Source organism: Oryx dammah, unplaced genomic scaffold (genome assembly GCF_014754425.2).
Source record: "Oryx dammah isolate SB20612 unplaced genomic scaffold, SCBI_Odam_1.1 HiC_scaffold_25, whole genome shotgun sequence".
In the NCBI taxonomy this organism is placed as follows: Eukaryota; Metazoa; Chordata; class Mammalia; order Artiodactyla; family Bovidae; genus Oryx; species Oryx dammah.
In genome coordinates, this window is record NW_024070209.1 from 46704275 (window position 1) to 46728793 (window position 24519).

General features: G+C 40.0%; 1 protein-coding gene across 1 annotated transcript in view; it reads left to right on the forward strand.

Annotated features, from left to right (window-relative positions):
• EIF2AK3 (eukaryotic translation initiation factor 2 alpha kinase 3) overlaps positions 1-24519 on the forward strand; it is an 82283-nt gene that overhangs the window by 26887 nt on the left and 30877 nt on the right. The window contains exons 3-8 of the mRNA XM_040224252.1: positions 15489-15683; positions 17693-17826; positions 20171-20405; positions 21419-21581; positions 22553-22693; positions 23549-23671. Coding sequence (XP_040080186.1) covers positions 15489-15683; positions 17693-17826; positions 20171-20405; positions 21419-21581; positions 22553-22693; positions 23549-23671 — 991 coding nt within the window. The remainder of the gene's footprint in view (positions 1-15488; positions 15684-17692; positions 17827-20170; positions 20406-21418; positions 21582-22552; positions 22694-23548; positions 23672-24519) is intronic.

Sequence of the window (24519 nt, forward strand, 5' to 3'; positions counted from 1 at the left end):
TGTGCGGCTGGGGTTACAGCAACGCGCAGGTCCGGTAAGATCCTAGCTGTTATGGAACTTATGTGGAGCTAGCAGGGGAACCAGATATAAAATTATTATTGTGTAAGTATCATAGTCGAATTACGGTAACTGCCACAAGGAAGGGTAGAACTAAGAGAGGCTTAGCAAGGGTACCTGACCTCCCAAGGTGGGAGGTCAGAGAGGGCTGCTCAGAAGAAATGGTGTTTACAACTGAGATCCTTTGAGGACAAAGAGCTGTAAGAGATAGACAGAGATGCAGAGAAGGACTGCTCTGGGAGAGGAAATGGTCAGCATCAAGGCCTTGCAGCAGGAATGATCATGGTGTGCTCAGAGCACTAAAGAAGGTGAGGATGGCAACTAGGATGAGGGTGAGGTAGAGATGAGTCCATAGAGGGAGGCCTCTACGGGGTCTCGTAATGTATGGGAAGCGTTTTGGATTTCATCCACAGCCATGGGAAGCCACTGAAAGGTTTTAACTGGGAGAGACTCCTGCATAGTCAAAATGGAGTTTTTTGACATTCTGTTTTGCTGAGACTTTCAGTGAGGCTAATGAATCAGAAGGTTGGCACAGTGAGGCATTTGTATTATAAGCCAGTTATCTCTAACTGTGGAAGTATTTACATTTAGAAAATATTTGTAAAGGGACTCCCCTGGTGGTCTAGTGGCTGGGACTCCATGCTCCCAGTACAGGGGACCCAGGTTCAATCCCTGGTCATGGAAGTAGATCCCATGAGTGTGCTCAGTCGCTAAGTCGTGTCCAACTCTTTGCGAACTCCGTGGACTGTAGCCCTCCAGGCTCTTCTGTCCATGAGATTTTCTGCATGTCATAACTAAAAGGTCACATGCAGCAACTAAAAGATCCTGCATGCTGCCATGAAAATTAAAGATCCTGAGTGCTGCAACTAAGACCTGGTGCAGCCAAATAAATAAATAAAAAGAAAATATTTATGATGTGTTCACACCAGCTAGAAGTTGTGTGGAAATCTGGAAGAAAGTAGATAAATTCTTAAAATCCTACTAAACCAATCTCTCCTGTACTCTGCTGACTATTATATTGTCTCTACTAATCATAGTATACTATGGTACATAGTTGTACTAACCATCACTTTGCCGACAAAGGTCCATCTAGTCAAAGCTATGGTTTTTGCAGTAGTCTTGTATGGATGTGAGAGTTGGACCATAAAGAAGGCTGAACGCCGAAGAATTGATGCTTTTGAACTATGGTGTTGGAGAAAACTCTTGAGAGTCCTTTGGACTACAAGGAGATCAAACCAGCCAATCCTAAAGGAAGTCATTCCTGAATATTCATTGAAAGGACTGATGCTGAAGGTGAAGCTCCAATACTTTGGCCACCTGATGGGAAAAGTCGACTCATTGGAAAAGGTCCTGATGCTGGGAAAGGTTAAAGGCAGGAAGAGAAGGGGACTACAGAGGACGAGATGGTTGGAAGGCATCGCCTACTCAATGGACATGAGTTTGAGCAAGCTTCAGGAGGTGGTGAAGGAAAGGGAAGATTCACTTGCATCAGTCCATGGGGTCACAAAGAGTCAGACACGACTGAGCAACTGAACAACAACCACCATAGAAAATGGACTGGAAGAGGAAGAAGATCAGAAGTGTGGAGACTAGTTAAGAGACTAGTCTGGAACAGATGGCGATAGCTTGGATTGGAGTGAGACAGAGGAAGTGGAGGGAAGTAAAGTGATGGATCGAAGAGATGTTTAGGGAGGGAAGTCTTTGTGAAATTAAAAGGCCAAAGGAGGAATTAGTAGTAACTTAAGAACAGGTGTAGAGAGGGAGAACATGAATTTGTTTAGATGTGGTGGGTTCAAAGTTACTTTGAGAGCTCTCCAAGCAGAGATGTCAAGAAGGCATTTGTATATATGGGTCTGGTGCTCACAGAGGAAAAGTCTGCGCTGAAGAGAAAAGTTAGAAGTGTTAGTATCCTGGGAACTGAGAGAAACCATCACCCGGTAGAGGAGTATGGTGAGAAAATGACCTCCAACCAACCTTTCCGAATCCCTAACACTTTTTATTTAATTTTTAAAAATTTTATTGGAGTTTGTGCTTTACAATGTTGGGTTGGTTTCTGCTGTACAGCAAAGTTAATCCACTATACATATATCCCCTTGTTTTTGGATTTCATTCCCATTTAGGTCATCACAGAACAGAGTAGAGTTCCCTATGCTATATGGTAGGTTCTCATTAGTTATCTGTTTTATGCATAGTATCAATAGTGTATATATGTCAATCCTAGTCTCCCAATTCATCCCACCCCCCTTTTCCTCCTTGGTATCCATATTTGTTCTCTACATCTGTGTCTCTATTTCTGCTTTGTAAATAAGATCATCTATATCAATTTTTTCTTGATTCCTCATATATGTATTATTATACAATATTTGTTTCTCTCTTTCTGACTTACTTCACTCTGACAGTTTCTGGGTCTATCCATGTCTCTACAAATGACCCAGTTTTGTTCCATTTTATGGCTGAGTAGAATCCCTAACATGAAAATTCAAATAGAGAGTGATGAATCAGAAAGAAAAGGGTTTCAAGGATAGATTAGCTTTAGTAGGATTTTAGGATTTTCTTGCTCTCTTGTAGATTTCCCCACTTCTTGGTTGGTGTGAATTCTTTAAAAGTATTTACAAATATACTTAGAATGCAGATGCCTCACTAAGAGAACCCTTTGATTCATCAAAGTCTGATTGAAAGTCTTCAAGTAGAAGAAAATGTTAAAAAAAAAAACAACCACCAAAACCCTTTCTGTTTTGACTGTGGAAGAATTGGGGGAACAGAAGAAGGAATGGGAAAAGCAGGATCCGCCAAATGGTAGAAACATTCATCAGTAGTTTGGGGACCAAGAGACATACCTTTTTAAAAATTAATTAATTTTAATTGGAGGATAATTACTTTACAATATTATGATGGGTTTTGTCATACATCGACATGAATCAGCCATGGGTGCACGTGTCCCCCCATCCCAAACCCCCCTCCCACCACCCTCCCCTCCATCCCTCTGGGTTGTCTCAGGGCAATGATTTTGGGTGCCCTGCTTCATGCATCCCCCACTCCAGTACTCTTGCCTGGAAAATCCCATGGGTGGGGGAGCCTGGTAGGCTGCAGTCCATGGGGTTGCTAAGAGTCGGACACGACTGAGTGACTTCACTTTCACTCTTCACTTTCATGCATTGGAGAAGGAAATGGCAACCCACTCCAGTGTTCTTGCCTGGAGAATCCCAGGGACAGGGGAGCCTGCTGGGCTGCTGTCTATGGGGTCGCACAGAGTCGGACACGACTGAAGCGACTTAGCAGCAGCAGCTTCATGCATCAAACTTGCACCAATCATCTGTTTTACCTATGGTAATATACATGTTTCAGTTCTAGTCTCTCAAATCATTCCACCCTTGCCTTCTCCCACAGAGTCCAAAAGTCTCTTCTTTACATCTGTGTCTCTTTTGCTGCCCTGCATATAGGATTATTGTTACCATCTTTCTAAATTTCATATATATGTGTTAATATGTGGTATTTGTGTTTCTCTTTCTGACTTACTTCACTGTATATAATAGGCTCCAGGTTCATCCACCTCATTAGAACTAACTCAAATGTGTTCCTTCTTATAGCTGAGTAATATTCCATTGTGTATTATGTACCACAACTTCTTATCCATTTGTCTGCTGATGGACATCTAGGTTGCTTCCATGTCCTGCTGCTGCTAAGTCGCTTCAGTTGTGTCCGACTCTGTGCAGCCCCATTGACGGCCTCCTACCAGGCTCCCCCTTCCCTGGGATTCTCCAGGCAAGAACACTGGAGTGGGTTGCCATTTCCTTCTCCAATGCATGAAAGTGGAAAGGGAAAGTGAAGTCGCTCAGTCGTGTCTGACTCTTAGCGACCCCATGGACTGCAGCCTACCAGGCTCCTCTGTCCATGGGATTTTCCAGGCAAGAGTACTGGAGTGGGGGGCCATTGCCTTCTCTGCTTCCATGTCCTAGGTATTGTAAACAGTGCTTCAGTGAACATTGAGGTATATGTATCTCTTTCATTTCTGGTTTCCTTAGGGTGTATGCCCAGCAGTGGGATTGCTGGGTATTATGGCAGTTCTATTCCCAGTTTTTAAAGGCATCTCCATACTGTTCTTCACAGTGGCTGTACCAGTTTGCATTCCCACCAACAGTGTAAGAGGGTTCCGTTTTCTCCACACCCTCTGCAGCATTTATTGTAGACATACCTTTTTAAATAGCTGTGGAGGGGACTTTCCTGTGGTCCAGTGGTTAAGACCCCAAGCTCCCAATTCAGGAGGCCCAGATTCCATCACTGATCAGGGAACTAGAGGCAAGTACATCATCTAAAGCCAAACAAGGGAAATTCTTTTTTTTTTTTTTTTTAGAAAAATTCTAGCTAAGAAATGAAGAAAGAATGATAGAATTGAAAGTCATTCTTTTCTCATTTTATTGAAGTAGTAGATCCTCGGTTGATACTAAAATGGTGAAAAGTTGATGGGACTCTTTAAAGTGGAGGGACCAGACTGACTCCACTGAACCCACTGATTAATAGTAGCAATATGACATAACTCAGGGGTTGGCAAACTTTTTCTATAAAGTGCTAGATATTAAATATCTTGGGCTTTGTGGGCTATTCAGTCTTTATACTTAGAGTGAGAAAGCAGCCATAGGCGATACAGAAATGAATGAGAATGTCTGACCTCTACTGTTAATATAATAGGAAGTATACAGCACAGCCTGTGAGGTAGTCTTGTCCCAAAACATCAAGGCTGCATCAGATCAAAGCTCTAGTTTTTATTACACCTTTTAAAGAAATACAGGGAATAGGGACTTCCCGGGTGTACCAGTGGCTAAGACTCCATGCTCCCAATGTAGGGGGCCCAGGTTTGATCCCTGGTCAGGGAACTAGATCCCACACGCTACACCTAAGACCTGGCATAGCCAAATAAATTTTAAAAAGCAAAGATAACGGGGGGAAAAAAGAAAGGAAAGAAATACTGGGAATAAAGTAAGAAGTCATTTGCAAAATCCACACTGAGGGACATTCTGTAGGATGAATAATCTGGTTTCTCAAGTAAATCAAAGCAAGAAAAAGGGAGTAAAAGGGGCCCTGATAGAGGACAAAAAGAATCAAATGTGATATGTGGACTTTATATTCCTGTTGGAGCAAATGAATTATATAGTTCTGAGTGCTAAGTTACTTCAGTCATGTCTGACTCTGAGACTCCATGGATTATAGCCTACCAGGCCCCTCTGTCCATGGGATTTCCCAGGCAGAAATACTGGAGTGTGTTGCCATGCCCTCCTCCAGGGGATCTTTCTGACCCAGGGATCGAACCCACGTCTCTCACATCTCCTGCCTTGGCAGGTGGGTTCTTTACCACTAGCACCACCAAGGAAGCCCCAATTATATAGTATGTTTTTGCAACAGTCAGGGAAATTTGAATGTTAGATGATTTTTAAGGAATTCCTCTTAATTCTGTTAGATGTAACATTTGGCATGGTAGGTGAAATGACATGATGCCTGTGACTGACTTTAAAATACTGCCCTAACAAATAGATGTAACAGATGAGTGGAGAGTAGCAAAATGTTGATGATTGTTGAAACTGGGTCATAGACACATGGGGTTTTATTATAGTCATCTTTTTACATTTGATGTTTCAAAACTTTCATTTTAAGTTAAAGTTGAATATACCCACCCAAAGTGTATGTGTTGATGGTGGAGGTTGGGGCTGGGTGTGTGGGGAGGTGATCTCATAGAAAAAGAAGGAAGAACCAAATGAAAATATGTTTTTTTCAAATAAGAAGAATTTTTGGTTTTAGTCAGTTCCTTTATTTTCTCAATTGAAGTTCCTCCTACCACTTGAAAACAGAGTTCTTATCCTCACATTCTGATTTCAAATAATAGTCCTTGATTCCAGGTGCCACTGGTATGCATTATGCCATTCAGGTTTTGATCAGAAATGGTAATTGAATTACTTTTACTAAGCTGCTTTGTGACTTGGTGGTTAAAGACCAGGGTTGGATCTTTGATACTGAGTTTGCCTGCCAATTTGACAAACCTTTTATTTTAAAATTATTCACAGGAAGAAACAGAGGAAAACCCCGCCACCACCCCCAAATAATAAGCATGTGTGTTTTTGAAAATGACTGAAGTGGGAAGCGAGGCACGTAATTAGTTTGAGATGCAGAGCAGCGAATCAGAACAAATGGCTCCTTCCAGAGACAAACTGGTGGAATGTGAAAATGCATCACCATAACCTACATTTTTTTTATACCAAGAGATTTGCAGCTGACTCTCCGGGTGACTCATTCCTATGCTGGGAGGGTGAGGTAATGCTTTTCTGAGAGGTGAGGTCATCTCTCTACCTGAACTGCAGGCCCCAACCGCTTCTTGTGGCTCTCAAGGAAAAAGCACCATCTGCTTTCACAGCTGCAGCCTCAAAGACTTCACAAAGATTGGTGCAGAGGTTAGCAGCCGTGAGTGTGACTCATAAGCAGCCAATTAGTGAAGAGCAGCTATTTGAAAGTAAACTTGAAAATCATCATCCAGAAATATGACATGATCAAGGCTTGAATCATAATGTTTTTTTGTTTGGGGTTTTGTCCTCTTTTAAAATAAGGCCAAAAAAAAAAAAAAAAGCGGATGAAATAAGGCAGTTTGTCTCCATATGGTCAATCACATGACATCTTCTTGGTTGTTTAAACAGTGTTTTTAATTGCAGATAAGTTTACTTTCTTTTACATTTGGAAGCAGCTCCTGTTCATCTGATGGAGGTTTTTGTTTGTTCTTTTGTGTGTGTGGAGTGGGGAGAGGGGGAGTGATTGGGGGTGGTTGCACTTCGAAATGTTTGTATTCCCTAAGGACCTGCTTGTTTAGATAAAGAGAAGTTGTTTAATGGAAGAGGAAACAAGTAAAAATAAATGTTATTTGTTTCCTGCAGACCCACCAACCGCTCTTCCTCTTTCTTGTAGTGATACACACCTGCTCTGCCTATTTGTCCTCAGCCAGTGCTTGCTGTTGACATTACCAGACAATACCTGTTTTTAAATTTTATCATTTTATTGAAGTTTTTGTGATCAGTATTATCATTTTTTTTAAAATATTTATTTCACTGCATCAAGTCTTAGTTGTGGCATGTAGGATCTTTGATCTTTAGTTGCAACATGTGGGATCTAGTTCCCAGACCAGAATTTAACTCAAACCCCATGCACTGGGAATGAGGAGTCTTAGCATAGCCATTGGCCCACCAGGGATGTCCCTTATTATCATTTTTATATCATAGTTTGAATTTATTGTTCTAGTAAATAGAAGAGAGAATATAATGTGGAAGGTAGAGAACAATAAACTCTTGATTTCCTGACTAATGTGTAACTTAAAAGGGGAGATTACTTTGGCTAAATACTATGGTAGCTTCAATTCAGTTCAGTTGTGTCCGACTCTTTGCGACCCCATGAATCGCAGCACGCCAGGCCTCCCTGTCCATCACCAACTCCTGCAGGTCACTCAGACTCATGTCCATCGAGTCGGTGATGCCATCCAGCCATCTCATCCTCTGTCGTCCCCTTCTCCTCCTGCCCCCAATCCCTCCCAGCATCAGAGTCTTTTCCAATGAGTCAACTCTTTGCATGAGATGGCCAAAGTATTGGAGTTTCAGCTTTAGCATCATTCCTTCCAAAGAACACCCAGGGCTGATCTCCTTTAGAATGGGCTGGTTGGATCTCCTTGCAGTCCAAGGGACTTCTCCAACACCACAGTTCAAAAGCATCAATTCTTCGGCGGTCGCTTCACCATGACCTAAATCTGTTCTTAATGACAACTTTGAGTTGAACATTCTTCAAAAGATGAAAAACTTTGATTTTTGAAATTAGAATTTTTTGTCTGTTATCAATAAATAGAAGAAAGCAAAGAATAAAATAGTAATGTTAAAATTCTAAGATAATATGTGGTAGTATACATATATATACATGCCAATGTCATTTGAGAGCTCATTAAAAATCAAATGTTTATTTTTATTTACATATTTGTTTACTTTTGACCATGCTACATCGCTTGTGGGATCTTAGTTCCCGACCAGAGATTGAACCCAGGCCCCTGGCAGTGGAGGTGAGGAGTCCTAACCACTGGGCAGCCAGGGAAGTCCCCCCAGATTTAGATTTTTTTTTAAATAAAGAGAAATAGTTGGAGATCTTTAGATGGTGAGAATTATGATGAACCTTCAATTTCATGGTATAGCCTTCTGAGTTTAATTACAGCTGCAAAGCTGAGTATCTTTTCTCTTTAATCTCTTATTTGGAAGTAATTTCACAGTACAAGAAGTTGCACACTTTTGGTATGAAAAGTAGTACCAAAAAAAAAAAGAACCAACCCTTGTATTCTCAGATTAATCTGCTCAAAACTTATTTGCTCTATCATTTGAGTTGTATGTGTAATCTCTCCTCTCCCAAACCCCCATACGTACTCTTTTTTTTCTTGAAATATCTAAAGATAAATGAAATATCCGTTATAGCTCTTTACTCCTAAATGCTTCAGTGTGCATTTTAAATGGAGATACTCTCTTACATAATCACAGTACAGTCATAACTTTTTATCTATCGTCTATTCCAGTTTTATCACTTGACTTAATGTCTTTTATGGTGTCTTTCATTCCCAGTGCAGCATCCAGTCTAGGGTCAGGTAGTACAGTTACTTGTCACATTAGCTTCTTTTAATCTGGATTTTTTTCCCCACAGACTCTTATCTTTTATGACATTGACATTTTTGAAAAATATTGTCTCTCTGGCTTTTTACTTAAAAATAAAATAGAATTTTTCTCCTTTTGTGCTTGTCTGATGTTTCCTGATTAGATCCAGTCTGTGGATTCTTGGTTCAGAATGCTGTATGGGTAACTTTCTCTTAGGGTTTCCTGTCCATCAAACTCATTTGATCATCCAGTCAGGGTATTGTCTAAATTCTCCACTATATAATGACTTTTCTGGTTTTTGTTTTTGTTGTTGTTTTTAATCTATTGTAACTAATAAGCAGTTGGGAAGATACTTTGTTGTTGTTTAGTTGCTAAGTCATGTCCAATTCTTTTGCGACCCTATGGACGAGAGCCTGCCAGGCTCATCTGTCCATGAAATTCTCTAGGCAAGAATATTGGACTGGGTTGCCATTTTTTCCTCCAGGGGATCTTCCGGACCCAGGGATTGAACTTGTGTCTCCTGCATTGGCAGTTGGATTCTTTACCACTGAGCCACTAGGGAAGCACAGGAAGATACTTTAGGACCATGCAGATATCCTGCTCTTCATCAAAAGTTCCCCCTAGATTTAACACCGTGGCTGATTTTTGCCTGACATAGTCTTAACTGTGATGACTGCAAGATGCTAATTTTTCCAACTGCAGTCCTCTCTTCAAATATATCAGTAAACTCTTGGCATTTTATTGTAGTAAAAGCATTCCCTTCTCTCCCATATGTTGTTTATTTTATCTATTTATTAACAATATGGACTCATAAATTCCTTGTTTTTTTTTCAATGCTTTATAATTCAGTAGTTAATCATTCTGGTGCTTCAGTTCCAGATGTGGGCAGTGACATGTTTCCATCTCTTTTTTGGTATATATTCTTACTTTTCAGACCAATAAGATATTAAAGGTTCACCTTCTACCTGCCTTGCCCCAGCCCAAGAGTCAGCTATGTCTCTCAGAGGCCTTTGTTCTTTTGTGGAGGGAATGGAATTTGATAAAATCTGGCCACTAGGTTTGAGTGCATTAATTTTACAGCCACTGTATAAGCATAAATGTGTATGCATTAATATATTTAATATTTAACAGTACAATGAACACTTTTTGAGACTGCAATATTGTCTCAGTATAGTTACAGCAAAAAGTATAGTAGTAAGACTTCTGTCAGTGAACTTCCACTGCTAAAATTTTCTTGAATTTCAAAGGAAAAGCATAAGTGATGCTAGCCTGAAGGCCAGATGGGATTTCAGTGGGCAGAGTTGGTACTGCAGGGTGTTCAGGGAGAATAAATGACATTGACAATGACATAAATGAACACTGACAGTAATAATGTTAAATATCCTGCTTAAGTGATGATGCCTGATTTCCACCCACGTGGGGAAGGGTGAAAGACAAGGAGGAGAAGGTTGTATGAGGCTGTGTTTAGAGGACTTTGAATGTTGGGCTTAGGATTTGGGGTCTTTAGTAAGAAGATAATGGAGAGCTATTGAGGATTTTTGATTAGTGTCATAACAAGCTTAACTCTGACTTAGAGATTAATCTAGAAGATACACAGAGGTTAGGTTGAGGAAATGTCCAGCTAAGACCTGTGAAGAGATTATTACAATAGTTCAAGCCAGAGATATAAGGATTTGAACTACGAAATGAAGGAAAGAAGTGGATTAGAGTCGTGTTTTTCAACCTGTTTTCTAGAACTCCAGGAGTGTGGGACAAACCTGGGGGTAGCGGCTGGGGGAAAGAATATATTAACTGAACAACAACTTAAAACTCTTTGTGACAGAAAAGCATCTCTTTAAAATATCCCTGTAAGTATCTCTTTAAAGAAAAGCTTGTGCTGCTTAAGGAACAAAGAAGTCCATAGAGAAAAAAAAAATTTTTTTTTTAAGTTTATATCGACATTTGTTTGGAGGCTTTTCGTTTTTAAACTCATACTTCTTTCATAGCCCCTTTTCCAAAGTTGAGCCTTCACAGTCAGGAAAATAGTGGCATTAGCTGAAATAAGTCAAGCTGTGTCCTTTCTTTCTTTTTTTTTGCACCACATGGCTTGCAAGATCTTAGTTCCTTGACCAGAAATTAAACCGGACCCCAGCAGTGACAGCGCCAAGTCCTAACCACTGAACTGCCAAGGAATTCCTGAGTTGTGTCTGTTTGTTAATGCTGAAAGGCCCGTGTCACAAAGGCATGTACTAATTTAACTCTTTCTCCAGAAACAAGGTGTCCTTGGCCAAAACCTTTAGAGTCATCCTGGGCTGTTTTCTTTTGCTCGTGTGTACAGGGAATCCACCATGAAATCCTACTGGCTTTACCTTCCAGTCACATCCCTAATCTAACCACCGGCGTCACCTCCACTGCCCATCACCACCACAGTCTCGGGCTTTCTGCTTGCTCTCCATCCTTGCCTCTCCAGCCTGTTCCCCTCTGCTGTCACTGTGTACTTCCTGCTTAAGACCTTTGCAAGGGCTGTTCCCCTATATCAGCAGAGTTAGCACTTGTGTTTATTTGCTCAAATGTTACTTTCTCTATGGGAGCCTGCCCTGAACTTAACCATTAATGACAGTCCCTTCCTCCTTTAGCTTGTTCTATTTTTTTTCCTTATGGCATTTGTCCCCTAACATAGTCTGTAATTGTATATTATGTTATTTAACTCCCCAGTCCAGAGTTTGAGATCCACATTGGTAGGTGTTTTTGTTTTCTTTTTGTTTTGCTTACTTGTGTATCCTCAGCAACTGAATAGTCCCTGACGTGTAATCAGTTCAGTTCAGTTCAGTTGCTCAGTCGTGTCCGACTCTGCAACCCCATGAACCACAGCACGCCAGGCCTCCCTGTCCATCACCAACTCCCTGAGTTCACCCAAACTCATGTCCATTGAATCGTTGATGCCATCTAACCATCTCATCCTCTGTCGTCCCCTTCTTCTCCTGCCTTCAATCTTTCCCAACATCAGGGTCTTTTCAAATGAGTCAGTTCTTCACATCAGGTGGCAAAATATTGGAGTTTCAGCTTCAACATCAGTCCTTCCAATGAACACCCAGCACTGCTCTCCTTTAGGATGGACTGGTTGGATCTCCTTGCAGTCCAAGGGACTCTCAAGAGTCTTCTCCAACACCACAGTTCAAAAGCATCAATTCTTCGGCGCTCAGCTTTCTTTATAGTCCAACTCTCACATCCATACATGACTACTGGAAAAACCATAGCCTTGACTAGACAGACCTTTGTTGACAAAGTAATGTCTCTGCTTTTTAATATGCTGTCTAGGTTGATCATAACTTTCCTTCCAAGGAGTAAGCGTCTTTTAATTTCATGGCTGCAGTCACCATCTGCAGTGATTTTTAGAGCCCCCCAAAATAGTCAGCCACTGTTTCCACTGTTTCCCCATCTATTTCCCATGAAGTGATGGGACCAGATGCCATGATCTTCGTTTTCTGAATGTTGAGCTTTAAGCCAACTTTTTCACTCTCTTCTTTCACTTTCATCAAGAGGCCCTTTAGTTCTTCTTCACTTTCTGCCATAAGGGTGGCGTCATCTGCATATCTGAGGTTATTGGTGTTTTTCCCGGCAATCTTAATTCTAGCTTGTGCTTCGTCCAGCCCAATGTTTCTCATGATGTACTCTGCATAGAAGTTAAATAAGCAGGGTAACAATATACAGCCTTCACATACTCCTTTTCCTATTTGGAACCAGTCTGTTGTTCCGTGTCCAGTTCTTTTTTTTTTTTAATTATTTAAAAAAAATTTTATTGGAATATAGTTGATTTACAATGTTGTATTAGTTTCAGGTATACAACAAAGTGATTCAGCTATTCAGACACACACACACATATTCATTTTTTTCAGATTCTTTTCTCATATAGGTTATTCCAAAATACTGAGTATAGTTCCCTATGCTACACCATAGGTCCTTGTTGGTTGTCTACAGTAGTGTGTATATATTAATCCCAAGCTCTTGATTTATTCTGCCTCTCCACATTTCCCCTTTGGTAACCATAAGTTTGTTTTCCATATTTGTAAATCTATTTCTGTTTTGCAAATAAGTTCATTTGTATCATTTTAAAATTAGATTCTACATATGAGTGATATCACATGATACTTGTTTTCGTCTTACTTCAGTTACTATGATAATCTCTAAGTCCATCCATGTTGCTACAAATGGCATTATTTCATCCTTTTTATGGCTGCGTAGTATTCCATTGGAGAAGGCAATGGCACCCCACTCCAGTACTCTTGCCTGGAAAATCCCATGGGTGGAGGAGCCTGGTAGGCTGCAGTCCGTGGGGTCGCTAAGAGTCGGACACGACTGAGTGACTTCGCTTTCACTTTTCACTTTTATGCTTTGGAGAAGGAAATGGCAACCCACTCCAGTGTTCTTGCCTGGAGAATCCCAGGGACGGGGGAGCCTGGTGGGCTGACGTCTCTGGGGTCGCACAGAGTCGGACACGACTGAACTGACTTAGCAGCAGCAGCAGCATTTCGTTGTATGTATATGTACCACATCTTCTTTATCTGTTCCTCTGCTGATGGACATTTAGTTGCTTCTATGTCTGGGCTATTGTGTATAGTGACAACATGTACTGATAAAGCAGATCTCTTAACCAGAGGTCTTCTGGGATCTGAGACTGGGCCATGTGAGCTTTCTGCCGAGTTTGTTTTTCGCTGTCCCGGTTTCCAGCACAATGGGCCTTCCCCTGCACTGGATTTTCTTCACGTTCCACCTCTACCACGGGAGCTTCGCTGAGTTGGGCTCGTGCTGTGCCTGGTCTCTTCCGCGTGGAGGTTGTTTCAGCCAGGTTACATCCGAGTCACGGCACCATAGATGTCACGCGAGTGTATGTTCCTCGGTTCTTTGTCTCATCACAACAAAGATTTGGAGCGACTGACATGAAAGCCCTTGGCGCGTCACAGCTCTCAGGTCTTGGACAAACTGTGTTATAGCTCTTAGGCAAATCAGTGTTACAGCTCTATTTTATTTAGAAGATAGCAGGAGAATCCATCCTTGAAGCGTGAGGGCATGCCAACCTAAAGACTTGAAGAGAAGAGAGTAGAGGAGAGAGAGAGAGGGACAGAGAGAGAGCGCACGCATGCAGGAGAGGAAGAGAGAGAGAAAGCACATGCACACGGGAGAGGAAGAGAGAGCCCGTGTCCAGTTCTAACTGTTGCTTCCTGACCTGCATACAGATTTCTCAAGAGGCAGGTCAGGTGGTTTGGTATTCCCATCTCTCAGAATTTTCCACAGTTTATTGTGATCCAAACACGCAAAGGTTTTGCCTTAGTCAGTAAAGTAGAAATAGATGTTTTTCTGGAACTCTCTTGCTTTTTCGATGATCCAGCAGATGTTGGCAATTTGCTCTCTGGTTCCTCTGCCTTTTCTAAAACCAGCTTTAACATCTGGAAGTTCACGGTTCACGTATTGTTGCTGAAGCATGGCTTGTAGAATTTTGAGCATTACTTTGCTAGCATGTGAGATGAGTGCAATTGTGCAGTAGTTTGAGCATTCTTTGGCATTGCCTTTCTTTGGGATTGGAATGAAAACTGACCTTTTCCAGTCCTGTGGCCACTGCTGAGTTTTCCAAATTTGCTGACACATTGAGTGCAGCACTTTAACAACATCATCTTTTAGGATTTGAAAGAGCTTAACTGGAATTCCATCACTTCCACTAGCTTTGTTCGTAGTGATTCTTCCTAAGGCCCATTTGACTTCACATTCCAGGATGTCTGGCTCTAGGTGAGTGATCACACCATCCTGATTATCTGAGTCGTGAAGATCATTTTTATATAGTTTTCTGTATATTCTTGCCACCTCTTCTTAATATCTTCTGCTTCTGTTAGGTCCCTACCATTTCTGAACTTTATGGAGCCCATCTTTTCATGAAATATTCCCTTGGTATCTCTAATTTTCTTGAAGAGATCTCTAGTCTTATTCTGTTTCCTATGAAAACCATACTGGAGTGTACCTGTGGGCCCCAGGAGAGACAGGTGGTTCTTTTAAATTGCTTTTGGTTGATAAGCTGTGCAACTTCGTATGCTGCTCTGGAGGCCAAAGTACATCAGGCATGAGACCGCGGCTCTTAGTTCCTGCTGATCCTTTCATTTATTTTTAAAATTATTTATTATTTATTTAATTGTTAATTAACTTGGTAATTAATTAATTAATTGTCAATTATTTAACTATTAATTATATTTATTTTATCCTTTTATTTTATTTATTTATTTGTTCTATTGACATATAGTTGATTTACAATGTTGTGTTAATTTCTATGTACAGCAGAGTGATTCAGTTATATATACACATATATTCTTTTTCATATTCTTTTCCTGTTATGATTTATCACAGGATATTGAATATAACTCTCTATGCTATACAGTGAGACCTTGTGGTTGGTTTATTCATTCTATGTATAATAGTTCACATCTGCTAGTTTTAACCTTCCAATCTGTCTCTCCCCCACCCCTCCATCCCTTGGCAACCGCAGGTATATTTTCACTGTCGGTTGTGAGTCTGTTTCTTTTGTGTACTTAGGTTCAAATGTGTTGTGTTTTAGATTCCACATATGAGTGATATCGTATGATATTTATGTCTGTCTGGTTGACTTCATTTAGCATGATAATCTCTAGGTCCATCCACGTTGCTGCAAATGGCATTGTTCTGCTCTTTTTTATGATTGAGTAATATTCCATTGTATATATGTAGCACATCTTCTCTATTCTTTCATAGAATCCTTTTAAAAGTTAGCTTTTATTTTAGGTATTTGGGAACAAGATGATCATTCCTTCCCTGGATGGAGACCTCTTCCAGTGGGACCGGGATCGTGAGAGCATGGAAACAGTTCCGTTTACAGTTGAATCACTTCTTGAATCGTCTTATAAATTTGGAGATGATGTTGTCTTGGTTGGAGGAAAGTCTCTCACTACATATGGACTCAGTGCATATAGTGGAAAGGTGAGTAAAAATGTTCAATTTGTTTGGGGAGAAGTCAGACTAAATAAGACTAGAAGAAATAATTTCTTAAACTGTACTATTACTGGTTGAGGTCTAATTTTCCCCCAAGGATATCATTTCTTTTGATAAAAGAACTGTGGAGTAAAAGGGGGGAAATACTATTAAGAGAAACTGAATTTATCCAAAATAACAATAAACGACAGAGTCAAACAGCAGAGCCAGGAATAGCAGAAGGAAGAGAATGAGTAACTGTGGTCTGCTGCGTGTCGGGTGCATTTTTCATGCATCATTTTGAAATCATCACAATATTTCTAATGGTTACATTAAAAAATTTTTATTTGGATAGATGAGGAACACTCCAAGGATTACTAATAATCCTGATGATAAGAGTAATTGCTGCTATTTATTTATTTCTCTAGTTTGAGCCTGTTGTGAGAGAATCTAAGAGGCAAGTTCGTGCTCATTTTAAAATGAGAAAATTGAGGGTTTCAAAGGTTCAGAAACTTCCAAGGTCAGATTTGATTTAAATCTGTCTGATGAAAAAGTCATGCTGTTAATGACCTATGCTTTCTCCATCTTTAGCTCTTAGGAAATAATCTGACTCTTAAGATTGGGTCTTATAAATCCATTGTTGGGAATAACAAAAAATACACTTTTTTAGAAAGGTAAAAATCTCTTTCTAACCCCTTAACACATCAATACTTGAATATTTGTATATAGACTTGAAAACAAGGAAGAATAGAAAAAAGATCTTTGATCCTTGAGTCTTTCAAACTTGATGATCCCTTGTCTGAGTGTTCGGCTCAGAGGCCCTTCTTGTTCTCCCAAGCTTTTTTGCCTTCTCCATCCCCCTGCCTCTGTATTGTACTGAGGAGGGCTTACGGTCCTCTCTCTCCTTCAGTGCTCTCCTCTGTAAAACAGTGGGACTGAACCTGGGCATCTAGTTTTGTGATTTGATGTGCTGCTCCAAAATTCTGGTATCCTAGCAGGTATGCTTCTTTCTGTGAGGATTTTGGTCATACCATCCAAAGAATTTCCCCTTTCCTTTGAATGAGGATTTGAAAATGCTAACAGCTGTTAGAGAAGGTTTTAATTTTTTAGAGCTAAATGCTTCTGTTGTATGGAAACTCCGAGGTGGTTTTTCTTTTTTTTTCCTTTCGCTCACCTTGGATTTTATTCATGGTATTATTACTAAGAGATCACAACTAGCTCTCCATTTCTTCATGGAAATGCTCACAGTAAGACTGAAATTGTCTAAATCCCGAAACTCGTTCCCTGAAGTAAATATTCACTGGCACTTCTATGGTTCTGAATGTTTCATTTTAGGAACTGGTGGTAATCTAGCTATTGCTGCTTTTTTTTTTTTTCCAGTTTTTTTAAAACTGAAAACTTTTCTCAAGTTCAGTGAAGAATGTATTCTCTCTTCATTCCCTGGACTGTAAGTCGAGGGCTTTGCTGGCAACCGGAGCTCCTTTATCCTGATGAGATTTTGTTTCCCTAAATGTTTTAAAAAGTTTTATTGGAGTATAGTTGATTTACAGTGTTATGTTAGTTTCAGGTATACAGCAAGGTGAATCAGTTATACATACATCCACTCTTTTTAAGATTCTTTTCCATATAGGCCACTGTCATCGCTGTTCAGCCACTAAGTGGTGTACAGCTCTTTGCCACCCCTTGGACTGTAGCTTTCCAGGTACCTCTGTTCATGGGATTTTCCAGGCAAGAATGCTAGAGTGGGTTGCCATTTCCTTCTCCATTGAACCCCTGTCTCCTGCTTTGGCAGGCGGATTCTTTACTGCTGAGCCCCCAGGGAAGCCCATATAGGCCATTACAGAGTATCGAGTAGAGGTCCCTGTGCTAAACAGTATAACTGTTGCTTCTTAATCCTTGGGTACTTTTTACTCTTTTCCTCAATTTCCTTTTACTTTTTATAAATTATCAAGAGTCTTTTACTGCCTCTGATCTCCTGGAACGTGTTCTCTGTACTAATTTTACACCTGTCTTTTCAGGTGAGGTACATCTGTTCAGCTCTGGGTTGTCGCCAGTGGGATAATGATGAAATGGAACAAGAAGAAGACATCTTGCTTCTGCAGCGCACCCAGAAAACTGTGAGAGCTGTTGGACCTCGCAGTGGCAATGAGAAGTGTGTATTGAGATGATGTTGCTGTTGATGTTTAGAAGTGTATTGAGATGATGTTGCTGTTGATGTTTAGAAGTATAGTAAGACCAGAATTCATCAGCTTTTTCTTTGTTGAGATTTTCTGAACTGTTTTGTTTCCCCAAAAGCATACTACTCTTAAAAGAGAAATGTAGCCCCTCAATTTATCTGTTTATTTAGGCTGTGCTGGGTCTTGGTTGCAGCATACAGGCTTCTCCAGTAGTGATGCATGGCGTGTGGGACCTTAGTTCCCCCACCAAGGGTTGAACCCACGTCCCCTGCATCGGAAGGCAGATTCTTTACCATTGGACCATCAGGGAGGTCCCTATAGCCCCTAAATTTAAAACGGATTCATGACTATTAATATTAACAAATCTTGAGCTGAACTTCTCACCATGTGCTTTCGGATATGGTAACCAGGAGGAGTCCTGTACAGTGACTGTATATTAGCTTTGTTGTTATTGCTTAGTCGCTCAGTTGTGTTTGACTTGGCGACCGCATGGATTGTAGCCCCCCAGGTGTTTCTTTCCATGGGGTTTCCTAGGCAAGAATACTGGAGTGAGTTACCATTTCCTCCAGGGGATCTTCCCTGCTCAGGGATTCAAGCCAAATCTCTGCGTCTCCTGCATTGCAGGAAGATTCTTTACCAGAGTCACCAGGGAAGCCCATATATTAGCTTAGTTTTAGGTTAATGATACTTTTCACAGCAACCTCACTGGTCAAAGTTCTTTGAATACAGACAGACAAAGCTGATGTGCTTTGTTTTACTTGGGCCTGTTGGACTCTGAAGTTCTCTCTGGTAGATAGTTTTGTGGTTTGTCTGACTACCACCTCAATTTTAAATTAATATTTTAATCTATTTTCTTAAAGTGTTAAAGTATAATTTATTTGGTCAAATACTTTTTTTTGTTTCCTTTTTCAAATAATGTAAATTTTTACATTTAAAATAACGTGATTAGGGACTTCCCTTGTGGTCCAGTGGCTGAGAATCTGCCTTCCAATGCAGGGGGATCTGGGATCAATCCCTGATCAGGGAACTAAGATCCCACACACTACAGGGCAAATAAGCCCATGTGCCACAACTGTTGAGCCCACAAGCCACAACTAGAGAGAAGCCCGCACACCGCAGCAAAGGGTCCTGCTTGCTGCAACTAAGACCCAACGCAGCCAAATAAATAAAAACTAAGATAAAATTACATGTTTGGATTAGATATGCTAGTGGTCATAAATTACACGGTTGACTTTTTTTAAACCTAATGTTTAAATTCTAAATTGCTGTGCAATAAAAAGAATTTGAGAGCCCATCTTTATCTTTTCGAAAGTGAACCAGACTTTGAGATTTTGTCTAATTTGATGCACAATAATTGTTTCCTGAAAACTTTTCTCAAGTTCAGTGAAGAATGTATTCTGTCTTCATTCCCTGGACTGTAAGTTGAGGGCTTTGCTGGCAACCGGAGCTCCTTTATCCTGATGAGATTTTGTTTCCCTAAATGTTGAGTGCTTGTTGGGTGTTCAGCCACAATAGGAGCAGATGTGCAACATAACAGAATTTGAATTATCAGCATGAGAAGAGTCTGACGTCTGAGATCCATATTCCTGGAGTATCTTACTTTTCAAGAGATGTCAGAATTCTAGGGCCATTTTATATCTGTGTCAAAACCATTATAGTGTCAATAGATATGTGATTTTTCTATATGTTAATTATAGAGGAAACATTACTACTACCACTTTACAGATAAGGACACTAAAACTCAGACAAGATTAAGGCTAACCAGATCTGTCAGTAGAGAACTAAGATTGGAGCTGAGGTGTTATGACCTTCAGACTTGGTATAGTGGGTCACATTGCCTTTCAAGGCTCTATTTTCATAAAAATCTAAACCTGATGTATTCATCTTGCCTTTTACATTGGCTAATTGGGATATCCCAATAAAGGTTAATTTCTCTACACTTGAGTGAAATGTTTCCATACTTTAATTTAGAAGTAGGACCGACTGCAAGCTGTGGCATTTTGATGTGACTTTGATGTGTTTTGAGAAAATTGCTTTGATTTAGAAATGTGAACATTTGTTAATCTTTGAGAGAAAAATCTATCCCATAGCTGTTGTCAGATCACAGCTCTCAGAACTAGTTTCTAAATGGTCATGAGCCAAGTTGCGCCCTCTTGTGGCTGAAATCAGTAGTGTGCTCTTTTCCAGAAGATTGTGTTTAACTGTTCTTTTCTCATGACCCAAATTTTAGTGTTTGTTTCTTCACCGTACAAGAGTTCTTTATTATTTGTTCCCTTTTTTAAAATGTAAATTTCTAAAACACGCCTTTGTAAATTTAAGGTGGAATTTCAGTGTTGGCCACTTTGAACTTCGGTATATTCCAGACATGGAAACTAGAGCCGGATTTATTGAAAGCACCTTAAAGCCCAGTGGAAACAAAGAACAGTCTAAAATTATTTCAGACGTGGAAGAGCAGGAAGCTGTCATGATGGATACAGTGATAAAGGTCTCCGTTGCGGATTGGAAAGTTATGGCGTTTAATAAGAAGGGAGGACACCTGGAGTGGGAATACCAGGTACCTAGAACCACTGAGAATTTATGAATGTTTCTTGCCTTCTCAGTCTGACCAGACATGTTGGGTAGGGGGAGGTGACTGCCATTTTGCAATTTTTCAACTTGTTCTCTGTGTTGTAAGAAATTTGTGATTTTACATCCGTTAGAATGTGAAAGTTGCTCAGTTGTGTTTGACTCTTTGTGACCCCATGGACTGTACAGTCCTTGGAATTCTCCAGGCCAGAATACTGGAGTGGGTAGCCTTTCCCTTCTCTAGGGGATCTTCCCAACCCAGGGATCGAATCCAGGTCTCCTGCATTGCAGGTGGATTCTTTACCAGCTGAGCCACAAGGGAAGCCCTCTGTTAGAATGTGGCTATTATGAAAAAGACAGAAGATAGCAAGTGTGGGTGAGGTGAGTCAGCAGCTTACAGCAGCGTTTCTTTCTCCTAGATATTATGGGAAACAGCATGGAGGATCCTTATAATATTAAACAGAAGTGAAGAGAGTTGATCTTAAATGTTCTTAAAACACACATACAAAGTAACTATGAAATGATGGCTATATCAGCTTGATTGTGCTAATTATTTTCCAGTGTGTACATGTACCAAAATGTCACACTCCATACCATAAATGGCTTCCCAGGTAGCTCAGTGGTGTAGACCCGCTTGCCATGCAGAAGACACGCATTCAATCCCTGGGTCGGGAAGATCTCCTAGAGAAGGAGATGGCAACCCCCACCAGTATTCTGGCCTGGGAAGTTCCGTGGAGAGAGAATCCTGGCAGGCTATAGTCCATGGGGTCACAAAAGAGTTGGACACGACTTAGCAACTAAACAATATCATAAGTGCATACATTTTTATTTGTCAATTATACCTCGGTAAAGCTGAACAACAACAAAAAAGCTGGAAAAGTGAAAAAATGTTTAAATAAATCTGTGGTTTTAAATGGTGTTTCAGGAGTTGGGATACATATAAATACTGCTTGAAGATATTTACATTTTCTTTTCCATTTTTGTTTGTTTGTCTGTTTCTAGTTTTGTACTCCCATTGCATCTGCCTGGTTGGTTAAGGATGGCAAAGTCATTCCCATCAGTCTTTTTGATGATACCAGTTACGCCCCCAGTGATGGAGTTCTAGAAGATGAAGAAGATATTGTAGAAGCTGCCCGGGGAGCCACAGAAAACAGTGTTTACTTGGGTGAGTGGATGTCTCTTATCTCGAGATAGTACATGTTGAATCCAGGTTTTATTTCTACATGGCCTCTCCCTGCTCCAGCTATGCTTATAGTAGTTTTAATTCCTTAGTACATTCTCTGGCCTTAAGATTTATACTTGATTTCTGCTCTGCAGTGTTCTCTCATTCTTTCAGTTCTTAAACTTCTAATTACCATAGTATATTCTTTTTCTCAGAGACCTTTATTTAAAATGCTTAAAAATGTTGCCATTATGTAGCATGGTTTCATGATGTATCCTCAAAGTCTAAAACTTTTCACATTTGTATTTGTACCTCTGTTAACTTGCTCCCTCTTAAAGATTATGTTTAGTTTTTTCTATACATCTATACAGCTTATCTGAAAAATTAAAACAAAATTTATGTGTGTTACTGGGCAATTGAAAGCCTTTAATATAATATATTTTGAAAACCGTAAAATCTAATTATTTTAACTAATTTTGTGGCCAAATACTCATAAAATTCTTTTAGCAGTATCAATGTGCTACCCACCCCTCAATCTCAGTGAAATGCAAGAATTTGAAAAAGTAACATGTCACACACATGATATGATAGTATTTAATTGAATTGTTAGTATCTTGTGAATGATAGGTGTTTAGGTTTTCTTAAAGAAAAGTTACTTTATCTAAGCTATTAGTTTCTTAAGAGTACAATTATTTCTTTCAATTTTCCTGCCAGAGGGGTTTTCCAGTTTTTACCAAAGATTATTCAGTGAGAAACATTGTAACTTGTACATAACTTTCCTGCCCTGTTTTTGTTGAATAACCTTTGGGTCAAATTTGAGTGCTTCATGCATGAGTCTTTGAAAAGGGCTGTGTAGCACACGAATCAATAACTGAAATTTGTCTAATTTTATTAAATCAAAATGAACCTTTTTGAAAAAAAAAATCATTGGCACTTGATTCTAAATGTAATTGACAGGGTTCTGGTTGATTTAGGAATGTACAGAGGCCAACTGTATCTGCAGTCATCAGTCAGAATTTCAGAAAAGTTTCCTACAAGTCCCAAGGCCTTGGAATCTGTCAATAGTGAAAATGCTATTATTCCTTTGCCAACCATCAAATGGAAACCTCTAATCCGTAAGTGAACTGTGAACTTTTATAAATGTTATTAAGATGTTCAGAGGCCTGATCATGACTGTCTTTGCCCTAGTTTTGAGTATCACAGGGATCACAACTATTATATAGTCTGTACTTTCTATTGGCCCTCCTAATGGCTCAGCAGGTAAAGAACCCACCTGCCAATGCAGACACAGGTTCGCTCCCTGAGTCGGGAAAGTCTCCTGGAGGAGGAAATGGCTACCCACTCCAGTGTTCTTGCCTGGAGAACCCCATGGATAGAGGAGCCTGGTGTGCTATACAGTCCATAGAATCGCAGAGTAGGACACGACTGAGCACGCATGCTCATACTTTCTAATAAATGAGGAAGGTATTTCAGAAGTTAATGAATTTTGATTATCATTTACAACATGATTTCATCGAAGCAACAGCTGCTTCTGTAGAAATCAGTGTTAATAAAATGTTTCTCTAGACAGGTTAGAAAAACTTTTAACCATTCTCTGACCATGCCTTGGTATCATTCAGTTTATATTTATATTAAGAATATTTGTGAAACATTGTCTGGCTATCACATCATATTCTTTGAGACACTCAAATGAATTGAATTCAAATATTAAGCCATCTATTTTCTTCAGCTGTCTTTCTGTACCTTGTATATGTTTTTTTTTAATCACATATACCACATCATATTCTTAATGACTTGTATAAATGATTCATCTTCTCTACAAGACTGCTTTTCAAGGGAAAAAACCTTGGGCCATTGTTTGACTAACATATTTAAAGTGAACTGTGGTTGAATATCTGTGTTTTGAATGAATGAGGCATACACATTTTCATTTAAACCACAACAGTTAAGATTTCACCTTTTTCTTATAGATTCTCCTTCCAGAACTCCTGTCTTGGTGGGGTCTGATGAATTTGACAAATGTCTTAGTAATGACAAGTTTTCTCACGAAGAGTACAGTAACGGTGCACTTTCAATCTTGCAGTATCCTTATGGTAAGTGTGCTTACATTTGAACTGAAAATGGTGTCTGATTTTTCTATTTATTTTAGTTTATTAATTTGAAGTTAATTAATAGAATTCAAATGCAGGGTAATCAGTTGGAGGGTAAAAAATAAAATATCTTGGGAAGCAAATGTTGTATATGGTGGCCAAGGTTCCAAAGACTGTGTGCAGGGTTTTGTCACATGCTAGATTAGACACACCTAACTCACCTATGTCTCTATTCCTTCATCTGTAAAACAAAGATATAATAATCCTTTATATCTATTTATCAAATTGTTCTAAGGTCTAAATGAGATAGTACAGTCTTTTTTTTGTTTTGACGTGTACACACTGCTATATTTATTTATTTTAAACATTTTATTTATTTTTGGCTGCACTGGGTCATTGCTGCTGCGTGTGGGCTTTCTCTAGTTGTGCAGAGCCGGGGCTACCCACCATGAGTACGCAAGGGTGTCTCATTGTGTTGGCTTCTCTTGTTGCAGGGCCCAGGCTCTAGTGCGTGAGGGCTTCAGTGGTTCTGGTGCACGGGCTCATTGCTTGTGGCTTGTGGGGCCTAAAGCATACAGGCTTCAGTAACTGTGGCTCAGTGCTGTGACTCAACAGGCTCTGGAACACAGTTGTGGCACATGGGCTTAGATACCCCTCAGCATGTGGGATCTTCCCAGACCAGGGGCTGAACCCATGTCCCCTGCACTGGCAGGTGGATTCTTATCCACTGCGCCACCAGGGAAATCCAATAATGCTTAGTCTTAATTAGCACCAAGTCTGGCAAACAGTAAATGTTCAGTAAGCATTAGTGTTTGTTATTAGCTCTTATTTAATGATCAGCTTATATAATA